At 36.6% G+C, this 25,812-nt stretch overlaps 1 protein-coding gene and 1 long non-coding RNA gene across 3 annotated transcripts; both read right to left on the reverse strand.

Annotated features, from left to right (window-relative positions):
• Window positions 1–2,309: 2,309 nt before the first annotated feature.
• Window positions 2,310–2,945, reverse strand: LOC137242899 (uncharacterized). The gene is made up of 2 exons (XR_010950399.1): window positions 2,815–2,945; window positions 2,310–2,760 (listed from the first exon to the last, which is right to left on the reverse strand). It is a non-coding gene; the product is annotated as an uncharacterized lncRNA (long non-coding RNA).
• Window positions 2,946–5,897: 2,952 nt separating this feature from the next.
• LOC137241347 (tudor domain-containing protein 1-like) lies at window positions 5,898–23,570 on the reverse strand. Of its 2 annotated transcripts, XM_067768854.1 has the most exons (4): window positions 22,304–23,570; window positions 11,096–11,485; window positions 10,565–10,849; window positions 5,898–6,236 (listed from the first exon to the last, which is right to left on the reverse strand). In XM_067768854.1, the coding sequence occupies exons 1-4, from the start codon at window positions 23,438–23,440 to the stop codon at window positions 6,087–6,089; spliced, it is 1,962 nt and encodes a 653-aa protein (XP_067624955.1). In that variant the 5' UTR covers window positions 23,441–23,570; the 3' UTR covers window positions 5,898–6,086. The 2 variants fall into 2 exon arrangements, with proteins under 2 accessions (XP_067624955.1, XP_067624956.1); XM_067768855.1 differs by lacking the exon at window positions 5,898–6,236 and having other exon boundaries at window positions 9,969–10,849; window positions 22,304–23,569.
• Between the last annotated feature and the right edge of the window lie 2,242 nt (window positions 23,571–25,812).

Here is a 25,812-nt window from a genome sequence, read left to right on the forward strand (position 1 = left end):
ACACCTATTTTCAAAATTCCAATACCAAAAAGTAAGTAGATTTGAGCATATCCATTTGGATATTGTAGGCCCTTTATCAATATCAAAAGGACATCGATATATTTTTACTTTAATTGATAGATTTACTCGTTGGTCGGGGGCATATCCATTAAAAGATATTTCTGCTGCAACTATTGCAAAGAAATTTTTTAATGAATATATTTCTCGTTTTGGCGTTCCTTTAGAAATAACAACAGATCAGGTCACTCAGTTCACATCAAATTTGTTCCCGGAACTAACTAAATTACTTGGGAGTCATCATATAACAACATCTACCTACCATCCTCAAGCTAATGGAATGTTGGAACGTTAAAATCATCAATTATGGCTAGAAATGTGCTCAGAGATTGGTATCAAGAGTTGCCGATAATACTTCTAGGTTTGCGATCAACTTTCAAGAAGATGTTTCGGCTACACCTGCAGAAATGGTTTGTGGTCAAAATTTACGGTTACCTGGTGAGCCTTTTGTCTCGGTTAATGAAAATTTAAGTTCATCCGATGTCTTAAATAGTTTTCGTGAACACTTTAAAAATTTTAGATCAAATTTAGTCCATCATCAAAATTCTTCTAATATTTTTATTCCAAAGGACTTAAAAGACTGTAAGTTTGTTTTTGTGCGTGTTGTAAACAAACATGCTTTACAACATCCATACGAGGGTCCTTATAAGGTTATCGTAAAAGACATAAAAAATGTCAAGATGGAAATAAATGACGATATAAAAAATATTGCTGCTGATCGTTTAAAACCAAAAAGAAAATTACTTTTAATTAGTTTAACAGGGGGAGTAATGTAGGGTTCTTATTATTTTTATTTAACTTTCTGTTTAAGGGCCTTATTCTCTATTACGAAACGAACGTTCGCGTCGCCTCCGAGACGAATCGGTAGTATATTTTTGCACTATGTTAAACGATTGCATCATATCTTTTGACAATTGATTTCACCTTCACCTTTAAAATAAAGTAAGGGGCGTAAAGGCCGAACGAAAATGATAGAGAATACCATTATTAGACGAAATCGTTTGGAGGCGAATCGTATGTCTGAGCTATCGCAATACAGAATGAAGCTCTAAGTTACTTTGAACTTTGCAATTTTAATATGTTTTATCAATATTTTAATTTTCAATATTGATTTTTCAATTATCAAAAATTTTTATTCTTCGAAATTTGTAAAACAAAAAAAAGAGTTAAAAGATCAAAATAAAATATATTAATCAACGACGTTATTCATATTACTACACACCTCAACCCTCAACACTAATTCTATGTTTCACCTCTAAAAATGTTATGTATGCACTATTCATTGCAACTGATTCAGCTAGATGTTATACACAACCATTCAACAGAGGTTTGTGTCTGGGCTTTTCCGTACACCCTGTGCTGTAGCTAGTTATTTAACCACTGCCGCTAGATTGGTCTCGTAAGCATTATCTAAAGCCGGAGTCATTGGTGCCGTATGTCGTATCGCTGTATCCGTATCCCTAACGTAATCAGCTGTTTATCGTTACGACGGTAAACCAAAACCCAATTGGTTGGCTACGATACGGTTACGACCTTAGCGGCACCAATAATCGATTGCATTGATTCTCATAAGGTTGGTCGAATCAGCTGTTAAAAGGTTACCGATACGGTTACCGATAAAGCACCAATGTCTCCAGCTTAAGGCAGGATAAGCTTTTTCTTTTTACGCGCAAACGTAAACGTAAACGCGTGAAAAAAAAAGACACGGCTAATATCGAGAATTCCATAACTCATTATGTGGTATTTTAAGGCGCGAAAATTAGAAAGTCCCTAGCAGTTTTCGTAAAATCAACTATATTTCATATAAGTAATAATTTTATCCTTGAAGAAAAAAATAATGCCCCTATTGCCGTTTACAACTTAACTCTGATTGGGTTGAAATTTCGCAATTTGGTATTACGGATTACAACTCAACCTGTAAAAAAAAATGTCGGTTGAGTTGTCTAGTCTAACAACTTTTTGTGGCATTGCCGTTTACAACCTTGTGTTGGTGTAGTTGTCAAAGACTTCAAAATCTTACAACTGATTACTAGCAGTTGTCTCATACAATTTTGCAGTTGTTTTGAAAAAATGTTAATTTTTAGAAGACGGTTCACCACCTAATTTTTAACAAAAATAAAATAATAAAAAAATTTATAATTTCCGCTTTAGAATCCTAAAAACGGAGATCGAAACACGTCTTTTGGTACCACCTTTGATAAGAGTTAACTGGTGCACGGCCTCATAAAACGTTACCTAAAAAAAACAAAAAATTGAAAGCCGTTAATTAAACCTTTTTTAATCAAGAAATAAACAATAATTTTGTATGGAAAAAACACCGTTTAATCGCAGGATTACATTGAATAATTTTTTGACTCTATGGAGCGACATTCGGAAGTTGGACGAGGCTGGCCGCAGTTCGGATGCAGCCAAAATAGGTGAAATAATGCGAACATGAGTCCCATTGATACTAATTACTACTCTTAGGAATCCTGTTTTAGAGTAAAATACAATTGTTGCTGTTTGGGTTTTAATCCACTTCGCACAAATATGCTCCTCAATAATATCTAAAACCAGTCTAACACCAAAATCATTTCCACAGCATATTTGATAGCTGCCGTCAGCAAGGAATCGGAGTGTGGCGCATAATTTTAAAATACGAAGGCGTATGCAGAAATGGTCCTTAATTTTGTTTAGTAATGAGCAAAATGCTTCCTTTCAAATCTGCAAAATAATTTCATAAGAAGCTGATCATTTGTCACTTAAACATTTTCTTACTTGGTGCTTGGTAGTTCCAAGGGATTGGAATCATCACGCGAATGTTTTCCGCATTCGCGACATGTCAATCACCAACATTTTCGCCATTATAAAATAGATTTTTGCTTTTATTTCGTAAATGCTTAAATTTCCTCCACAAATTGATCAGCTGTTCATTTATCTGTCAAATCAGCACTTTCTGAAGTTGCCAACTCAATTCAAGTTCAACTGAAATAAGTTGTAATTCGTAATACAAACAGGAGTTGAGTTGTCTAAAAGTTGAGTTGTTTTAATTACAACCCAACTAATTTAAGTTGTAAACGGCAATAGGGGCATAATATAATTGTCTAAAAAGAACCAATTACGCAAAATATGGAAAGCGTCAGCGGAGAACATTATAATGAATTATCCCTAAGGAGATTCTGGACGAATTATATTGAATAGGGAACTTTATTCACACGGTATCAAAGTGGACGACCACGAAAGACCACTGAACGCGTTAACAGGAATATCGTCAGGATAGCTCCTCTGAATACATTTAAAATTGTTTCAGAAACTTTCGCGGAATTGAAGGATAGTATAAACATGAAAATTATAATATTGTTGGTCCGCCGTCACTTGAGGTACAATAATTAGATGGTCCCTGGATAGAATAAAACCAGCTCTTAGTACAAAAATCCTTCCCCCTACTAAACTGGTTCTGCGAAAAAGAAACTGGCCTCGGAGGGACTGGCGACGAGTCATATTTTCAGAATAGCGGAAAATAAATAAACTCAATTCAGTTTTGTAATGCGTGGTTAGCCCCAAAAATACCAAAATATGGATTCGCAGCTGCGTTCAGATTACTGTGGTCGATTAGCACCAAATTTTTGGGGAGATGCCGTCTTGAATGCTGTCAATGTAGGCGGCGGAGTTAGTTTAACTCTCCATTAAAAAAAATCTAAGCGACTCTCGCGGTTTTCAATGCGTTCCACACCATTATATACGGAGAATCCTTCACTGTTGCCTTAACGCAGTTTTGACTCAATCTCCCTGACTTTTGGGACTTACTACGCATCGCGAACCTTAACTGATTAAGGCCCGGTTTTTCAGTACAAGTTCAACTCAGTTTGTCAGTTAAACTTCGCTTAAACAAACTCTGCAGTTTTTCAGTATGCTTTAACTGAAGTTTAAGGTGAGCTTAAGCGGCCGATCTGGCAGGGTTAAACTCTATCACTGCTGTCTGATAACAGAATTCTTGTTTCGGGCAGAGAATTTAACAGAATTCTGGTGTCGGGCAGAGGAAATTTCGGGAAGGGTTGTCTCGAACAGTGGCTCTACTCGAGAATCATAGCGTACTTAGCAGAAGAGGGATTTTTTTATAAAGCAAAAAATGCTATTACTTAAGTTAAAAAAATTTAATTCTCTAACTGGACTCAAATGTTAGATTCCATACTACAGTATTTTCCCGAAAATAAAATAAAATATATATAATTTATTTTTGATTAATTATGCTTCATTAATGATATCAACCAGGTGTTTATTTCTCACAATAAACAGCTGCTGGTTTTGGTGGTACCACCTTGGAGATTTTTTTCATCTCCACCTCAGCTCGATATGCAATGTAGGATATCAACTGGAGAAATGTGTTTAATATACATTTGAGAACTGTACATTTCTCAAAATCTCTCGAAATTAGGATAATAATTGGAAAATATTAATGACGTTGGAGATCAACTCGAAAACTTTTAATTTTAAAAAATTTCTCAAAAGTTGGCAGTCGTTGGAGAATGAAGTTGGATATCAACTCGAGAACTATCTGGTTTAAGAATAATTAATGCTGGATATCACTTCCGGAACTAGATAAATATTTCGCTGGAGAATTTTTTTTTATTGTTTGTTGGGTAAACAAAGTCCAGCTGTTGCCGTATCTACAAATTATCTAGATAATAAAGAACCAATGTTGCCGCACAAAAAGCATACCCCAAAGGCGGCCTTAAACTGTGATTGAAAAACTGCTCCGTAGTTTAACTGGAGTTTAAATTTGACTAGAGTTTGAGGAAACTTAGTTTAAGCTTAGCTTAACCAACTACTTCAAAACCGGGCCTTAAACTTAGTATGCACTCATAAGAGAATATGAATCAAGGCCAATCGTTCCCTGTCCAATTTATATTTTTAAAATAACAGTTAGCGTGCGGGATCGCTTTTTTGTGGTGGAAAGTGGGTTTTTTTAGCCATGTGCCATTAAATTCGTTTTTTACAAGAGAAACAGTGCCGTTGCTATTGTAGTTGTCATGTTTATTTTATAATTCAATTCCGCGGAAGTTTCTAGAGCAGTTTTAAATGTATTCAGAAGAGCCATGATGACGATATTCCTATCAACACCTACATTGGCCTTTCATGGTCGTCCACTTCGAAAATGAGAGGATAGATAGTCACCTATTTAAAGTATTTCGTCCATAATCTTTTTAAGAATAATGTAATGTACTCCGCCTACTATTTCCATATTTTGCGTGATTTGTCCTTCGTAAACAATTATATTAATTTTCTTTTTCAATGATAAAAATATTACTTTTATGAAACATTTTTGATTTTACGCAAACTGCTAGGAACTTTCTAGCTTTCTCGCCTTAAGATACCACCTAATGAGTTAAGGAACTGTCGATGTTAATCACAATAACTAAAAAGTTTCGTTACGTAGCTGTAATGACCGTAGAAACGATGTAACAGGGAACACATTGTCGTCGGCTTTTTTTATGACCGTAAGTGTATACATATGTACGAATGTATGTATATTCACAAACTTACGAATGTACATATATACATGTATGCGCGCGAATATTAAGTTATTACATATTGCATATTGTTAATATGTACAACATACATATAACTTATTGAGAATTGAAGAACTAAGAGAAAACTCATTTGTTTATTGCCTTAAACAACAGCCCTCACTTAAGGCCAATGAAAATTTAAATATTATATGTAAACCACTTTTATAATTTATCCATATGTACGTGCATGGTCATGTATTGAATTTTCCATTTAAAAAAACAGTACAGAAATATGAACACATTTAAATAAAAATTAACGATTTATTCTATTCAAAAATGGTTATTCAAAAAGTTATTATTTTCTGTCTACAATTTGCCACAGCTTGTGTAATAATAATAATAATAATAATAATGATAATAACAATAATAATAATAATAAGCGAGTTGAGTGGATTAGAATAAACTCGGGGTAGAGCATGCCTACGTAAGAGGCAACTTAATTCCACAAATCCAAAAATTCAAGGCTGGTATGCTGGCACCTCAAGGTACCAGTAACGTGGCGTATGGGGCCCATACGCGGCAAAGGCCACATCCACAACACTTCCGTAAACCTTCATGGAGTATTTTTACACGTTTCCAGACACTGCAAACTCGTTTATTTTTTGTTCCAGAAGGGGTTGGACAAAGTTTCTGAAAATTCACAATAAAAATGTGAAAGTTTTCATGAAGCTTTTTTTTTTTCAAAATGAACGAAAAAATATATAAAAAATTAAATAAAATCAGGGCCCGTATTACGTGTTACGATCCGTGATCGAAACTAATTTTTTAAATCACAATAGCTTTGAAATGGGGGATTGGATTAATGGCATATTTGAACTAGCGACAAATAGTACTCGTCAGATCCATAATTTATTATAATTTTTAGAAAAAGCTTGACAGTTGCGTAGTTGTCGTTTGAGTAAAAATGGTTTTCAGTCACTGATCGTAACACGTAATACGGGCCCTGTTAATAATTTTTGCTGCTATTTGTCATCGCACATAGTATACTGATTATCTAAAATCTTGTCACTTACGTCATTTTAACTGTTACGGCTCGAAGTAGCCCTGCATAGGTCAATGAAAAATTTAGAAGTTTTTCACCTTTCATTGGGGACTTTCAGCGAACACAATTGTTGATCAGTCGGTGAGTGATAACTTTCTGAAAGTACTGTTGAGTATCTTTGATCCACTCAACGGTTGGAGTTTTACGTCAAATTACTGAGCTGAAATTTTTTTTCGCTACATTCTCTCAACGTGTTTGTCTGCTGTCTGGCAGTTATTTGACATTTTTCTTCTTAATATTATGGGGAATTCTAAACAATTATTACAGAAAACCTTTTCCTTAAAATTTAGGGATAATTATTTCATTTAGCAGTTGGCTCAACTCGCCGTTCATAAAAAAAAAATTTCCTTCACTCAACTGGCGGAAATATATTTGCAACGTATGTGTTCGTTGAAAGCTCCCAATAATAAACATATCGCTCATTTACTTTAATAGTGTCATAACTCAAAAAACACGACTTTTGAGTTAATAACATATTGTGACGAATATTAGCAACGCTAAGGGATACTATAATCTCTAAGCCAATACTAAGCAGTGACTTGTATGCACATCAACAAGTCAATCATTATGTCTATAAATGTGACCATACAAGCAGCGGAGAGCAACGCACAAACACATGCATATATCTGAGATACTCCCTGAAAGGAGTCCAAACTTTGGATCGTTTGCACTCGTTATGAACTCATTTAGGAGCCTGAAGCGAATGCTATATGCTCATATTTTGCCTCTAACATAAGTCTTATACAGGCCTCCTTCCGATATCATATATGAGCCTTATTGGCGTCATATACTGCTAGTTCTGAGTCTTTTAATGAAACTACTTCAGAGGTTTTAGAAAGAATTTTTTTCATATATCCGAAGCGGAAAACATAGGGGAGAAAATTGTTGTGATAAAACTCCCATGAGGATAAGATAGAAATTAAATAAGTGTTAGTTGAATTAATTATGTTTTTATTTAGAATAAATTGTCGCAGAAAAATTTCTGAGTTTTTATTGCGGTGCTGCCAGTTCACTGATTTTAATATTTTTCGTTTTTTCATAATTTCATCAAATTGGAGTCATAAAAGGCTCTAAGGTGATAGCACATTTGAAGCTGATATTCTTCGGACCCATATTGAACTCCAGAACTGTAAGAGAATGTTTATAGGGTACACATATTTACGCAAACAAAGCTACCCCTCAAACATGCTCACGGCGCTCATAATTTAAGAATCCGAAACGAGTCCAAAATAAGTGAGCAAAGTAGGAATCAGAAAAGCGTCGAAACGCATAGGAGGGTAAAAGAAAATTTAGGGCTTCATACACTATTACGAAACGAACATTCGTTTCGCCTCACAGACGAAATGAAAGTGTATTTGCACTATGTTAAACGATGGCAACTTATCATTTGACAATTGCTTTCGCCTTCTTGTTTGACATAAAGTTAGCAACATAAAGGCTGAACGAAAATGATAGAGAATACCATTGCTAGACGAAATCATTTTGAGACGAATCGTTCGTCTGAGCTATCGTTCGCAATACAGAATGAAGCCCTTAATTTTTGCCTTTTATTTAACGGCCTAAAAGCTCCTAACCTAACATGCAAATATTATCATTTATCAACTATTTTGGAACAAATTTTGAAACTGTGTTTCGACAATTTTTCATTTTAATACAAAATGAATTACATTTGTACACTATTGTTGCCCTTGCTATTCTTTTTTTTTTTTGTATAAGCATTGACGTTTTTCCGCTCATGGACGCTTCTCGACACTTTTAATGTGACCGCAAAGCTGCCACGCTCTGTCCAAGTGTGTCGAACTATATATGACCCCAATAAGTGCTGACGATGCCTAATAAATACCCCCAGCAGGTTAGGGGGTCAGAATATACCCGCGGTAAGTATGCCTGTCGTAAGAGGCGACTAAATTACCAGATTCAAGGGGCTGTGTAGCGCAACCCTTCAGGTTGCCAGCGCAATATACAGCTTCTCCAAACACAATTGTCAACCTCACCTATACGCGGCGAATCCTGTTTCACTAACAGACGAGACTCTGGCGACCCCAAGCTCCTCATGGAACTTGGGGGTGGGGAGGGAGGGATGACCTGAAGGTTTAATGTGGCCATATAAATCGTTCCCGAGATGGTCGGGCTAGCACCTTAATGGTGCTGTGTTACCGGAGCGTACCGGATCTGTATCCGGCAAAGGACCATCACATCGATAACACTCCCCCAAGCCTTCGGGGAGCAACCTTATCGCTACAACAACAACAGCAATGCCTAATAAATAGGCCATATAGGTGTCAGATAATCAGAGTTTATTAGAGTTAAAAATGACGCCGGATAGTTCAAGTAGAGTATAATTTGAGCTGTTTAAACGCCTTTTAAGACTTATGTCGGATTCTTATTTAGACTCAAATGATATACGTTAATAGGCTCATATAGGACGACCATTGCAAGAAGGGAAATACATTGGCTTCGGCCTCCCAAATGAGCACATACCGACTGTAAACGCTCTAATTTAGATATTTTTCAGACTCTTTTTTGACTTAAAATGTTTACTGGGTAAATTCAATTTTTGCAACGGCATGCATTATTGGCTAAATATTTTTGAAAAACGCTGGATTACAGATTAAAATTAATTCAACCGATTGCGTAATGGATAACTACCCACCAATATAGGACAAATTGGGTACATTTTGGATTGAATTTGTGTTTGTTTCCCATATTTTTCAAAAGATTACTTTTGCCCTTCTTTTGTGCTATTATTTGGGTAGTTACCCATTTTTACCATATATAACCAATTTACCGGGTATGTACCATTTGGGTGTTTACCCCTTTCCTATCTCTAGTCATGCATCATAACGTCTTCAGGAAAGGAAACACATTTAATTGAAAAAATAGTTCTCAAATTTTTTTTTAAATAAACGGAAATTCAAAACATTACAGTTATTTATGGCCTCAATATCTGCTTGGAGGAAAAAAGTTCCTTTAAAGTATTTTTTTGTTTGTGAAATCGGTTTATGTATATCGCCTTAGTAACTACAAAACGCATCGAATTAGTTACATCTAGACGAAAGACGATAAAATTATCAGAAAAAATTCTTGGCAGAGGTGATTGTACCAATATATGTTACTATAACAAGAAAAGCTTTAGGTACATTCTCTTGTCGAAAGCAAAAACAGCAATATATCGGCACTTCGATGTTTGCCACGGTACAGAGGGGGTACCAGCAATATACATACATACACCGATGCAGTAATATTTCAGTAACGTAAAATCTTGTTCTGCGTTGTTTTTAGTACCCAAAAAAATTAAGATAAGTAATGGTGACTTAATGTGCACAAGTATCAAACTTATCATTATTATTATATATTTAGGCTCAAAATAGTCAAACTTATTAAAAAGCTATACGTACATACATATCGACCTATACTAATAGAAAGGTCGTAACTTAAAAGTTTACAAGGACATGTCTTAGACATTCTGTTAAAAAGGTCGTATCTCAGCGAAATCGTTAATGAAGCCATATCTCACGAAGCAGGTTAAAACGTTGCAAAACTATAACTACACTGCAGAAGATATATAACGCTATATTTCAGTTCGAATGTAATTCGTTTGCGAATTGTGAAAAGGACATAAATTCACCTTAATTTTTTACTTTTCTGCGTAAAAAGTTATTGTTTTCAATTTCAACCTTTTTTACTATTTACTTTATAAATGATTTCGCAGATACTTTATTAGTCGATGTTTGAGATACGTCCGTGTTTTATCAAAAACTTCAAGTTACTATCTTTTTATTAGGATAGCTCTTTCCAAATTTATAGCATTAAATGCTTTGTTTTAATCAAACTTTGTTTTATGTTTTTAGAGGTTGAACTCAAAACACATTTTATGTACGACCTTTCAAATCGCTTTTGCATAACTCAAATTCACCATCATTTGCGTCGTATCGGCAAATTCGTTATCCAACAATTGCACAATCAACTCATCGTTATTCATTTTTTCTACAACTTGCACTTTGATACGTTGATTTAACAACATAACAACCAACATTTGAACAGCTTCCTTAAAGCGAAACTCATCGCCATCAGTTGTGTCGCTTATACCAGCAAAGCGACATAGTACGGCACGAGATGGCTCCGTTTCTTGGATATTGTTACATTTAACCATACTTTTGAGTGGTACCAACTCCGTATTGCCATAGTCCACATAAAACACCTTCATCATGTGAAAAAAAAAACAATATTTAATCATATCTGTTATAGTAAATACTAACAAAATTATTTAATAATTTGAGAAAACAAGGCGACAGGTGTCCGTCCTGATGTCACGTTCTTTAAATTTTTCCCAAATTATTACATAAACTATAAATTAAAAATTGCTTCAAGTAAATATTTTCATAAATTTAAAACCAACGAGGGCAATCCCCGCTTAATTCATACACATAAAAAAACATTTGTTTACCTTATATATATTTTCATCTTCAATGCCAATCACCTTAGCACGATACCAGAATTCATCTTTAGCATATTGCGCCAATACCAAATCACCCAGTTCGGGAGGTTGGTTCAACTTCTGCTCCAATGCAACTTCTTCTGTATTCCAAAATAATTGTTCCAGTTGTTCTGTTTTCTCTTTGAGTATTTGTCCATAAAAACAATTTGGTTGGGCAATATGTAAAATTTCTAAGTATATTATATCACTTATGAGAACATCATGCACCCGCGGGCTTGATAGGAATTTTAAATTATTATTGCTACCAAACTTTACTCTTTGCAGTTGATTATCATCAGTTGGATTTTCGTCAAATGAGTTCAAAAACGGATTCGTTGATGCATTTGTTCGTTTATAAGCCTAAAATAAGTAACGCATCAAAATTACATCAAAATAAAAACGAAAAGTAAGGATGGGACTGTCTTTGGCTCGGCTGTGCCTTTCATGAATGGAGCTGAAAAATAATCTTATCCCATTCGTAATAATCGGCTGTAAAAGATACGTTTTATATGTACATGTATGTACATACTTAAGCGATATTTTCGATTAATATGAAATAAAAAATAGATCGGTACTTTGTGTGATAAGTTTCGCGTTTCTTACGGCCTGCATGATATACATAGCTTTGAAAATGGGGCAGAAATGATGAAAAGCTCCTTATTTTAACAATCGATTTTTATGGGGTATATACTATATATACGACCGATCTCTATGATTTTTTCAATCAAACGAATGTCATATACGCAAGCATTTGGTGAAATTTGAAGATACTAACTGAAAAACTGGGGAGATATTACAAAAAACCTCTTTTCTGAAAGTCGGTTGTATGGGGCATATATGCTATAGTGGTCCGATCCGGTCGGTTCCGACAAATGTCTAATCCGACACCAAAATATACCCGGTAACCCGATTTCATGAAGATATCACAAAAATTGAGGGACTAGTTTGCGTTCAAACAGACAGGCGGACACACTTATACTCATTGGTGGGTCTTCTTCTCCTATAAAGACTTGCAATTTTTATATTCGTGACAAACTTAATTAGCCATTTCATTTTCATGAAAGTTATAAAAATAAGCTCCAGTGAAACATTTCATTTTTAATTTCATTTATTTATTACGGCAAAAAAGCCTAATTCATAAATTAAATTATATTACAATTTACTATCTTATTGCTAAGGTTTTACAATATTCATAAAGTTTTGCTTTAAAAGCTCCGATTTCATTACAACTTTTTATATCTATAGGCAGTTCATTGAAACTTTTTAGACCTTTATAAAAAATATTTTGCTGATCTATTTCAGTTCTGAATAAAGGCAGTTTGAAATTGTGTTTATTCCTTGTATTAATGTTATGTGTTTGCTTAACTAATACTACGTTTTTACTTAGATATTCAGGTACATTTTCACTTTTAATATTAAATATAAACTTCATAGCGTGAAAAAAAATCTTTTGCTTTACACTTAACCAGTTCAAACTTCTCAGCATATCAGCCGTACGAGTATCTCTAGGTTTTTTAAGAATAAATCTCATACATCTGTTTTGCATCTTTTGAAGTTTATCTATTTCTTTGTCTGACACAATGAATAGAATAGATGGGCAGTTTACAAAGTGCGGTTCTATAATGGACTTATATATAATTATGTTGTACTTTTTTTGAATATATTTGGATGTTCTCTGCATAACCCCAATTTTTTTCGCAACTTTCTGGACTGTGTAGTTTATATGTTCTTCAAACTTGAGTTTGTTATCAATTATAATTCCCAAATATTTTATACTGTCAACTTTTTGTATGCTTTCATCATTTATTTTTAAACCAATTATATCCTCATTAACGTTCCTCCTTGGTATTATCATAAATTTCGTTTTATTTATATTAAGTTTCAGTCTATTTCCGCACAACCATTTATACAGGTTGTTCAGTTCATGTTGTATTTTAGAAAGTGCAGAATTAATATTATTCTCACTAATCATTATTAATGCATCATCAGCGAATAGTTTAATTTCACAACCTTCAATAGCGTTAACTATATCATTAATATAAATTAAGAACAGTATCGGTGCCAAAACTGAGCCTTGTGGTAACCCTATGGGTACTTCCAATTCATCAGACATGACGGTATTTATAACCGTTTTCTGTCTCCTCTGCTTCAAATAGCTGCGAAACCAGTCAAGTTCTATACCAGTTATACCAATACGTTCCATTTTTTTGATTAAGATCTCCCTATCCACTGTTTCAAAAGCTCGTTTGAGGTCTAGGAAGACTGAAACAACCACTTTTTTTTTATTTAACTCTTCTTTCCAGTCATGTATCACCAAATTAAGAGCTGTCTCACATGAATGTTTCTTTCTAAAGCCTGACTGCTGGTGGGCTAGTATATTATTATCTTCAAGGTATTTCGTTAACTGGTTCTTAACATAAGCTTCAAGTATTTTACAATCACTAGGCAGGGTGTTTATGGGTCTAAGTTCTTCAGGTTTTACTGTCTTTTTAACTTTTTCCACTGGTATCACCGCTGACGTTTTCCACTTTTCTGGTACAAGACCCTCTTCTAGGCTGTTATTATTTGTGCGTAGAAATATCCTGTATACGATATACAGTCTTTAAGTACTCCATCAGATATAAGTTTTCTGCCGCCTATTTTATATTTGAACTCTTTCAGAATATTAATAACTTCATCTGTTGTTATTTTGGCAAACTTTAATCTAGAATTGACTTGTACATCACTTAGTGCTACACGGCAAGGTTCTATGATGTTATTAATTTCTATTACGCTATTTATAAAGAACCTATTTAGTTTCATTTTCTACCATCATACCATCTATTATCGCCTTTTTAATCCCTTCGTTATCTCTCGTTAAGCAAACCGCTTGCTTAAGATGTTTCCACATTTCTCTGGCGTTATTTTCATTCATTTCGACTTTATTTTCCATATATTTAACTTTCTTTATTTTTACTAGCTTTTTGTAGATACGATTTATATTTTTATATTCGTTCCAATCACCTGTTTGTATCGCAAGCTTATAATTATTATATTTGCATTTATTCATTTGCGACAGTTCTCTGTCGTACCATTTATTCATAAGCTTGACATGAACTTCTTTTTTCATACGTTAAACTTTCCATAGCTTGCATTATTATGTTGTTCACTAATTCGACTTTCTCATCAATTAGTAGGTTTTCATTTATGTTGAAGTTACATGATCTCAGGATGCTTATTAAGATTTCACTATTATATTTATCCCATGCTGTGATTTTCTTGGTCATTCTCATCTGGTATGATTTAGACGTTTTAATATTGAACATTATTGTTTCGTGATCTGAAATTTTGTATGCAGGCAAATTATTGCACTGTATTTCATCTGAATTTGAATATAATAAATCAATTTTAGATGCACTTGCATCTGTAATTCGAGTATTAAATTCTACTTTTTGGGTCATACCCATCACAGAAAATATCTCATTCAATTTTGTACTATATGCCCCAACACAAGAATTCTGTTCAGACAGCAGGAGGACAGCAGACCTTTGAGTGATAGCAGAATTCTTGAGTCGGGCAGAAGAATTTAACAGAATTCTTGTGTTGGGCAGAGGAATTTAACAGAATTCTTGTGTCGGGCAGAGGAATTTAACACAATTCTTGTGTCGGGCAGAGGAATTTAACAGAATTCTTGTGTTGGGCAGAGGAATTTAACAGAATTCTTGTGTCGGGCAGAGGAATTTAACAGAATTCTTGTGTCGGGCAGAGGAATTTAACAGAATTATATGTCATGTTTATATTAAAATTCTTTCAAATTTATCGATTAATATTTCATTTAGGTACTCGATAAACGCTGCATCACTTGTGCTTGGTGAATGATACAGAACCCCTATTTGCCACTTTTTATAGACCTTTTTCAATTTTATTATAATGCACCATAAGTTCATATTGATAGCATTATAAATTACATTTATCTCCACTGTCCTATGAACATACACTAGTACTCCTCCTGTATGCCTGCTGTGCGAGTCGCATCTAACCATATTATACGATGCTATTTCTAATTCGCTGTCTTCAACATCTTTCGTTGTACACGTTTCCGAACATAATATGATACTTGGTGTATGTACTTCAGCCAACACTTCCAGTTCACATTTGTTTGATACTATGCTGTTAATATTCAAGTATATGCACTTAAGTTCATTGGTCTGCAGTCTTTCTTTGTATCGAATTTTCTTCAGCGGTATCTCATTGAACAACCAGCATTAACAGCGATATACGCCAGAAGATATTAAGCCAAACCGTTCCTTCTAATTTATGGTGCTTTGAATATTTCCCTACAAAATGGCAACTCAATCACTGCAACCATACTGCAATAGCACTCAAAAGCAATCCCTTTAATTTCTAGACTATAACTTATTGGATTGACTAGTTTACCTAAAATGGCCCTGGGGTGGGGTTACCACCATCAGTGTAAGTGTAACCCTAAAATGGCCCTAATTCCGTATTTTGATTTATCTATGAGAACAAAAAATTTCGGATTCATTTCGGCTTAGAAATAAAATATATCGTCCGTCCAATGGAAAACTAACACATTTCACTTATTCGCATGGAAGACTAACACGTTTCAGTTGTCGAAGACTGGCACGTTTCAGTTGTTCGCGTTGAAGACTAACAAGTTTCAGGGATTCAAGGGGCTGATAATGCGCAATACAAAGCTTTCTCGCTTCAAGGCTTCCGCAACCCAATTATCACCCACGCGAGGAGAATCCTGTTATAAATATTAATGCATCATATCTACATATATTTAGCTGTCGAGGCTATGTCGACCCCAAGTTCCTCACGGCACTAGGGCGTGGGGGCGGGATGGCCTAAAAGTTTTAATGTGGTCATACTAGTCGTTCCTGAGATGGTCGGGATAGTACCTTAATGGTGCTTTGTTACCGGAACGTACCGAATCTACATATATCCGACAAAGGACCATCAACATCGATAACACTCGCCAAAACTTTCGGGGAGTCTTTATCGTTAATAAAACAACAACAACTGACACGTTTCACTTGCTCGCGTGGAAGACTAACACGTTTTCTGTTGTTCGCATCGAAGACTATCACAGTTCGTTAAGAGAAGCTTAAGTCCAGACTTGCATGGTCGTGCAAAAAAAGATTTGACACACATCACCTCTTCGTCGATTTTAAAGCAGCCTTCGACAGAACGAAAATGAGCTGCCTATATGCGTAAAATATACTAGAATTTTGTAAATTATTTTTATATTACATTATTTTGAATGTTATTTTAAAAAGAAAATTTTCTTGTGAGTTATTTTAAAATTTTCAAAACGTTAATATATATAATTTCATTAATAAATACAATTTTATAAAAAATATAATTAACACTATAAGCAGCATCATCAGCTCAGTCGGAATTGGAAAGAGCCTCACCGAGCCGTTCAAAACTAAACGAGATTTCAGACAAGGTGATCGCCTATCGTGTGATTTCTTGATTTGATGCTGGAGAAAATTGAGGAGTTGCGTGCAAAAAGGGATCAAGGGTCGAATGTTAAAAACACAAATCTCAAAACGTAAAAATATCCCTTTATGCACGCAACTCCTCGAGCCAGTTTTTACAAATTATGTTCTATGTAAAATATTTCGTTTAATTGGGAACCAGCATTAACACACACAACAGCATCAGCTCTGAAATCCAAAGAAGAATCACTCTTGCCAATAAATACTTCCTCGGAATAGGTAGGCAATTAAAAAGTAAATTCCTCTCTCGGCAAACGAAAATCATGGTCTACAAGTCACTTATCGTACCCGTCCTGCATGGAGCAGAAAAACTCTTCGAAAGATTTACAGATCACTACGCGTTGGCGACGGCGAGTGCCGAAGTAGATTTGATGATGAGCTGTACGAACTTTGCGCAGACATCAACATAGTCCAGCGAATTAAAAGGAAGCGGCTACGCTGGCTAGGCCATGTTATGCGAAGTAAAGATGACGCTCCGGCCAAGAAAGTATTTTTATCGGGACACGCATATGGAAGCGGAGGAAAATAGCGCCCCCACTCTGCTGGAAGGACGAAATGAAAAATGATTTAAATTCCCTTGATGTAACCAATTGGCGCCAGTTTACCCAGCAAAGAAACGACTGGCGCGCTTTGTTGGACGGCCGTAATCGTTTAACCATTACTTATTTAATTGGCGTCCAACATTAATGTCCGGTTTTTCAGTGCGAGTTTAAACTCTAGTTTAAGTTTTAGGTTGAACTGGCGGGTCCATGAGGACCCCACTTAGACTAAATTAGTCGTAGTGTTACAAGAAGTTTATTTAACGACCAAACTGAAAAACCCTATCAAAACCATGACCTATGCCACTTGCTGATTCTAGATCTGACAGCTGTATCACGCATAATAGCTGGAGTCTTAGCTTGGCAAGCGCAGGGCAGGAGCACAAAATGGGGTCGATCTTTCCTCTTCCAAACCGCGCTTCCTACATTTGCTATCACTGACCAAGCCTAATTTAAAGGCATGTAATGCCAGAAGGCAGAGCCCGTTCAGAATACCCGTCATGAGCCTTCAGTCATCTATATTTAATGATAGCAGCAAATTTGTTAGTCTAAAGTTGCAAGACCTACACATAATCTTCGACACACCCCGCGTTTGGTTCACGCCTCTCCCGCTTGGTTGATTATGTGCACTATCGCCTTCTCTTAATCTCGCCTAATCTAATTGAAACGTCTACGGAGCAAGCTTCATTCCCATATGCCCTGGGACCCAATATATATGTATGCTTTTCCCCGTCCCTATTCTTTCCTGGGATTGTTTATACTCTAACACACTTAGATGCTTGGCTGTCAATACAAAAGTTAACACGGCTGCAGTTAAAGCTATTCTCTTCCAGTGTTTTTTCTGATTTGGATAAGGCTAATATTTCGGCTGGGAAAACGCTACAGTGATATGGCAGCTTGTAGGATCTGTTTATATCAGCACAGTATACCGAAAATGTCATGATTCAATTACCAAAAGTTTGTTCCATTATATATAGTTGAACCATCGTTTGTTCTCTAATGATGTCAGAGCTTTGATTTTCCCAAATTGAAAAATCAGGGCGGGTTGCTTTTACGAAGTATGGAAAACGGGGAATAATTCAATCCCCTTCAGCGAAAACTGTTGAAGAAAACTACCTTAAGTAGTATAGTTCTGATACTAATTTTGTAAATGCCAACTGGTTTTGGGAAATTATTAATTTTTTACTGAATATTTTGAGAAATGTTAAAGTTATATTGCTTTGATTATTCTTTCAGAATTTGTTTGAAGAACGCCGAACTTCAGACCAATGCGGAACGATGCATGGTGACATACCTACAAACATAAATAAAAATTCCATGTAGTTTGTTTTTGTAAATTCGTTGGAGAAATGTCACAATCGTACTGCGCCGGAAGTTGATGTTTCAAATCAAATAAAAAAAGTGTATAATCAGCTGTCCCATGCTGCACCTTGTATCGGTTTGTAAAAAATATTCACACGACCCTACAAATCTAAACTTAAAAAAATTAATGCAAGGCTCGATATACCTCCGAAGAGATTTAAGCCGAGGTTCTCCTCCAAAATGAGGGGACGGGACAAACATGTAATGAACCTGATAACGCGGATTCCAAATTATTGAAGCGTATTCCAAAATAGGCCTGACAAAGATATAAAGAGAGTTTTTGTAACGTGTTAGTCTGCCATGCGAGAAGCTGGAATGTGTTAGTCTTCCACGCGAGAAGCTTAAATGCTAGAAGCAGCAAGTGGCATATGACCTAGAAAGCTTCTAGTATTTGCCAAGAGGACAGGTTTTTAATACGGGTTTTCAGGTTGGTCGTTAAAAAAACTTCTGGTAACATTACGGACTCATTTAGTCTATGTAAAGACCTCATGGACCCGCCAGTTCAACCTAACCTAACTACAAAACGTATCGAATTAGTTACATCTTGGCGAATTACTTTAAAATTATAAGAAAATTACTGGCACTTCCCGATGGGAAATGTGTGTCGAAAAGCCCCTCAAGGGACTCCTCACTATTACGTGACCATTCCCCATTCTCCTTCTTTATTAGTCGCTGGATAATGTTTCCCCTTGATATGACTTTCCTGTTGTTGTTGTAGCGATAAGGTTGCTCTCCTAAGGCTTTGGGGAGTGTTATCGATGTGATGGTCCTTTGCCGGATACAGATCCGGTACGCTCTGGTACCACAGCACCATTAAGGTGCCAGCCCGACCATCTCGGGAACGATTTATGTGGCCACATTAAACCTTCCTTTTCCCCTTCGCCCACTTCTAGCGCGTTAGAATTTTTATCCTTGGGACTTATTTTCCTGAGTCGCCCATAATTTTTTCCATTTTGCCAAGCCGCGTATGAAATATATCCTCCGCCTGCTTGTTTATTCGGAAGATGTAGAACTGGCCCTCTTTCGCAGGCCGAAACACAGTAAGTACCTTCCAATGCTGTGTCGGTATATTCGGATTCTGATCCTCCGACTTCAGCACGCATACCGTCCATCTTTTAACTGTTGATACTGTGGGGTTCTGCGCTTTACCCATCACCTCGAATCGCGCGTTGCTTTCCTGCCTTTGGAGGTTTGGAACTACTTCTGTAAGCCTTGGAAGGGCATAACACAGAAAGAAGTGTCGAAAACAACACCTAAATCAAAAAATTATATGACAGAAGCCAGTTGAACCCTTGAGATGTCATAGGACATAATTTGTTAGTTAGACGATTTGGAAAGACATTTGAAAACATTTTTTGACATTTAGGTAAAGATTATTGGCGTTACACCAATTGACCAGATTATTTAATTCAATTAGCAGCAGCACGAAATCAGAGGGGCCATTAATTCTACGAAATATCTTAAGATTATCTGCATGTTAAAGGAAAGTAGAATATTTCAAGCAGAAACCAATATCGTTAATAAAAAGCACAAATATAAGAGGTCCAAAATTGTTACCGCGAGGTACTCCGAACGTTGCGAAAAAGATTGAGACTTACAGTCCTCAATTTCGACGCTCAGAGAACTATTCGTCAAATAAGATTTTAACCATCATAAAAAGACAAAATGAAATCCAATACACCCAATTTTGAATAATAAGATTTTATGTAAAATGTTAGGCCTACTTGTCTTGTCTATACCTCGCGGCCATGGCACTGGATCCTTTCTTCTTCTTGAAAGCACCGTTGTCGCCTTCCGCCGAACGATGCCTCTTCATTCTGCCGTTCGACGGTTGGTCCTCTTGAACTGCCTTCGATCTAAATGATCACGTCTCATTCAAAGCGCTCGCTCTTCAGTTTTGTTTGCTCGACCACTGCGTCCCAAGCGTTGTACAATTCTGTCAATATTTCATGGTACTGCGACAGAGCTCTCTTACTTCTTCTGCTCCGTACCCTTCTCCACTCATCTTCCCCGCTTGCATTGATATGCTTTTCTAACACGGAGCTTATTGACTCTCCACTACTCTCGGCTCCCGGGATCGACACATGCGTTTATGTTTTCCTTGGGTTGTTGTTGTTTTCCTTGGGTTGTGACTCAGTATATCTTTTCTGTTGTTGTTGTTGTTGTAGCAATGCTCGCCCCACCTAATAGTCGCGACCGATCACAAATTGTCATCAATATCCTCTAACGGGAGTCTAAGGAAACTTGCCGTTTCAACAGGGGTGGACCATAAGGAAAGGGGTGTTAGAGGCGTTGGTTCCACATTACAATTAAAGAGATGGTTGGTGTCATGTGGGGACACATTGCAAGCGGGGCATACATTTTGTATGTCGGGGTTGATTCTGGATAGGTAAGAGTTTAACCTGTTACAGTATCCAGAACGAAGTTGAGCAAGAGGTACACGCGTTTCCCTGGGGAGTATGCGTTCCTCTTCCGCGAGTTCTTGATATTTTTCTTCAAGTACTGGATTCACCGGGCAATTCCCGACATAAAGGTCCGACGCCTGTCTATGGAGTTCACCAAGGACCTGCTTGTGTTTTTTCGCTTCATACGGCTGGGTTCTCAGGTGCCGTATTTCCTCAAAATGCTTACGGAGATGACTCCTTAGGCCCCTAGGCGGTGCTGGTTCGTCAATCAGATGTCTGTTGGGATGCCCAGGTTTCTGGGTATTCAACAGAAACTGTTTGGTCAGCATCTCATTTCTCTCCCTGATGGGGAGTATTCTCGCCTCATTATGCAGATGGTGTTCTGGGGACATAAGAAGACAGCCCGTGGCGATTCTGAGAGCAGTATTTTGGCAGGCCTGTAGTTTCTTCCAGTGGGTAGTTTTTAGGCTTGGCGACCATATGGGTGACGCGTAGCACGTAATCGGCTGGCTAATTGCTTTGTATGTGGTCATGAGCGTTTCTTTATCTTTTCCCCAGGTACTGCCAGCAAGGGATTTGAGGATTTTATTACGGCTCTGAATTCTCGGAACAATTGCGGTTGCGTGCGCACCAAAATGTAGATCCTGATCAAACGTCACACCCAAGATTTTGGGGTGTAGGACAGTCGGTAGCGTAGTGCCATCGACGTGGATGTTCAATATGGTCGACATTTGGGGCGTCCATGTTGTAAATAAGGTCGCGGAAGATTTAGTCGGTGACAATGCCAGGTTTCGCGAGGCGAAAAAACTGGAGAGATCAGGGAGATAGCCGTTTATTTTATTGCATAGCTTATCGATCTCTGGGCCTGGGCCTGTGGCCATTATTGTGCAGTCATCGGCGTAGGAAACGATTGTGACTCCTTCCGGTGGTGAAGGTAGCTTGGATATATAGAAATTAAACAAAAGTGGGGATAGGACACCACCCTGTGGCGTCTAATCATCCTTAGTGAAATAAGATTTTGAGTCGTTCAACTTGGTCATACAATTACATGCTCGACAAGGCGACCCAGCGGTCCAAAATTAAATATGGGGAAAGCGCCGTCCGCCACAGCAGTGCCCGTTACTGTGGTAAGGCCATCAATACTTCCCCAGGTAGACCGGTACCTGGAAGGATCTATTGGAATATATCCGTTGTTTATCCCCTTGCTGCAAATCGTCCAATAAGCACGGTTCGCGTAACACCCTGGATTAAGGAGCCGTCAGGGAACTTTCATAATATACTTTTACGTGAATTTACTTATACTTAAATACGTTGTTCGCCTACAAAAGAGATATTTATACAAATATACTAAGGTAAATATTTTACCTGATCCTTAGTTCTCTCAGCTTCCCTATTTTCAACTATATAAACATATAAAACTCTCCCGGTTTTTCTGGCAACTTCAAAATTGACTTCTTTAAATTCATAATTACGTAGTTTGTTACGTAATAAGCGTGGATTCGTCTCCTTGTCGTCATCTACTGCCGATTTTTTAATACCCAAAAGTATACATTTCATTGACTGTGCAGGCAGTTCACGATAAACTTTTGGTAAATCATAAAATTGTACATCATTACAATCCAAGGGCACTAATTCTCCATAATCTATAAGCAGTATTTGCAAATTATCATCATTGCTGTTGCAATCTTGCAAATATAGTACACCTCGTAATATACTCTTGTTATTAATCGAGATACCAAAAACAACATTTGGTGGAGGCATGCGTACGCTCTTAGGCAGATTAAGCATATTACTCAACTCGTAAAGCATATCATTACGCATTTGGCAAACGTAAAAACTTAATGCAGCTGCGTCATCAATGTAAGTTATGAATGCAGCAAACTGATAACCAGCTACAAAGGCTGACAAATTAAGCAATTGAACACATGCTGGCCAAGTTTCAATGGTCAATGACTCTGGTGTGGCAAAACTTATTTTACGTACAAATGGATAATTTTCGCCAGTTGATTTATCTGCTGTATATGTCTTGTTATCTTTTGTATCTTGCAATGAAATCGCCACAGATGTTTCCTCCTCCTCCACACTACGCAACGATTTCCATTCGCTATTGTGATCGAGGCATCCGTCATTATCTTTTAACACTTTATGCCACTCAACGAACTCTTCGAGTAAATACGAAACGGGTGACAAGTCTACACCAACATCAGCAGTTAATATTTTATTCAAATTATGCAGTTGTAAGTGGATATTAAATTTTCGTGCTAAATTAATAGTTGCAGCCACCCGAGACATATAACGATCGTATGCCAAGAGAGTAAACACATTGGTGTGTCTTAAGTGATGAAGATTGGATTCTTTGCCAAAGTTTGAAAATATATCATTTCTTATAATAGATTCACTATCCAATAGGTATTTCGATAGATTTGTTTGTAATTGTTCAAGTTCTCGTTTGCACATGGAATGCATGATTTCCATTCGTTCACCATTTGTGCGACATGCCATTGTACCTGCTCAACAAAGAAAATGAGTTCAAAAAGTATTAAAAACCGGAGAATACTTCCAAAATGCAAATAAATAAGAATCCTTGCTAGCTAACTTTTGACAATTAAAATTAAAAACAGCTTCGTTGAATTAACGGTATTCTTAAACGGCGCTACCAGCTGCAAAAAACTACACCAACTCAATGGATATGGCGAACAACCCAAAACCAATTGGTTGGCTATGGCATGGTTATGGCTACGGCGTTAATGTATGGCACTATTGACCAAATACATTGACACTAGTTTATTTTCGTGTATTTTTTCTTCAATTTTTGGTAATAGTCTAGTTGAGGGGTCGAATGCTAATATGCTACCAAATAACAAAAATATCGAGAGAGGTGTCAAACGACGCGTCTTGACATCGGTATTAATAATTCGAAGGCGGAAAATAATAATTTTAACTCGTTCAAAAGATATTAACGAAAAACCGAAAAAAGACCCGCGGGTAACTCCGAAACCTTAGTATATAACTTAGTATTTTTGCGCAGAACACGTTTCTGCGATGGCTGCCGCCACGGTGATGCAGAATTTTTCTTGTGGGTACCAACACAACACCAACCACATGAAAATCGCCAACTTCAACTGCGAATATCTCCGGACAGAGATACAATTTTTATTTTCCGCCTTCGAATTATTGTTCTCGAGATTTATACGCGTCTTTTGATACCTCACTCGAAAATCTTGGCCCATAAAAAATTATCCGGCTACCAAACAAGCCAACCTAATAAAACCGCACTGCGTTTTTTTAGCGCACGCAAACAACCGGCGTTTTTTGCCTAAACCCAAATAAGCATGCGTTGCGACAATGTAAAGCATGTATGCAAACGTCAAACCTAAATGTCACGCAGAGACATTTTTGACAGCAATTGACTTGCGTGCGTTTATATTAGGTTGGCTTGAAAAGGGTGTAAAAGTTGTCACATGATTTCGTTACCGTGGTGAAGAATGTTGTTACCACATTAGAATCGGGGCGTTAGAATATAGCTCAGGTCAGAGAGACATTACAATGCAAGTGAAAAAAATTCCGCTAGGTGACGCACGGTTCGAGATATACAGAAAATTAATTTTAAAATGGAAATTTTGCTATCGACTTTTAACTAACTTGTTATGGTAACGCATCTACGATGGAATCAGTAAGGAAGGCGGTCGCCATGATGTGTTGGTCCACAGTGGCTAGTCATTGTCGGCTGGGGCGGGTCCTTGCCAACCTTACTGTTCCTGCGCCATAAACAGAGAAATGTTCCTATCATGCCTATCAAAACGAGCAGCTGTCAAATTCAAAAAAAAACCGACAGAAGCGCAGAGACCGACTCAAAACGCTTAAAAATTCAAAATCACACAACATCCGGCCGAACCGGATGTCACGGACAGACCGTTGACATTCAAAAATTTAAATTCAAACTCAAAAAAAAACTGACGCAAAAAAAATACTACCGAACCGGACATGGCCGGTTACTAACGCTGAAAATCAAATTCAAAAAAAACCGCTGAAAACCAAACAATAACAAAAAAGCTGGAAAAATTAAAAATAAAAAAAAGAAAAGGGCCGAATATACATAGGGGGCGCCGCGGGTGGTGTTGCGACGCCCGGTGCATTTATCCCACCCTCAAAATCCATGGCCACCGACGCACCTAAAATTTCGGTGGCCCCTTACCTGTCTTACCTTATGCCTTCTAAATAATTGGCGACGCCAGCATTCCCATATCAATTACAAATTTATTTATAATTCATCATTTATAAAAAAAAATTATATGAAGATGTATATATATACTACTCGATCCTGAGTTTTATCTAAATTTGTTTTCTTCAAAATAAGGTATACGCATTAAGTTATAGAGAAAAATGTGATAAAATGCTTGTTTAAGAGGTACAAAAAAATAATTTCGAACAAGAAATTTGTACATAAGTATCTATTTGATGGAGTTCATTTCGATCCAGGTATTAAGAAACATGAATAGTAAATATTAACTTTGTAAAGCCAAAGTAATAATTCCTTTTTGGGGCTTTAGACGTTTTTAAATGGTTCTAAAACAAGTTTGGTTGCAAGTTTATTGCAGCTTTTCAAATAAATGATCCTTCTTTTACTAATAAAAGGTGTTTAATATCTTTAACTGCTATTCTTTTGTTCGCAGCTGTATGTACATATAACATTTTTTTTTTTTCTCTGGTTAAGTATAGTTCAATCTTTTACAGTATCGTTGTTTTTGGTTCAAAGGCTTTCGAATTTGCACTGGGTGGTATTTACATATATAGATACATCATATCAAAATTTGAGGAAAACGCAATTCCGAAAAATCTGCTGGTTAGGGCCTGCCTCTATGAATTAAGCTAAC

The sequence above is a fragment of the Eurosta solidaginis genome, chromosome 2 (genome assembly GCF_040869045.1).
Source record: "Eurosta solidaginis isolate ZX-2024a chromosome 2, ASM4086904v1, whole genome shotgun sequence".
Lineage (NCBI taxonomy): Eukaryota > Metazoa > Arthropoda > Insecta > Diptera > Tephritidae > Eurosta > Eurosta solidaginis.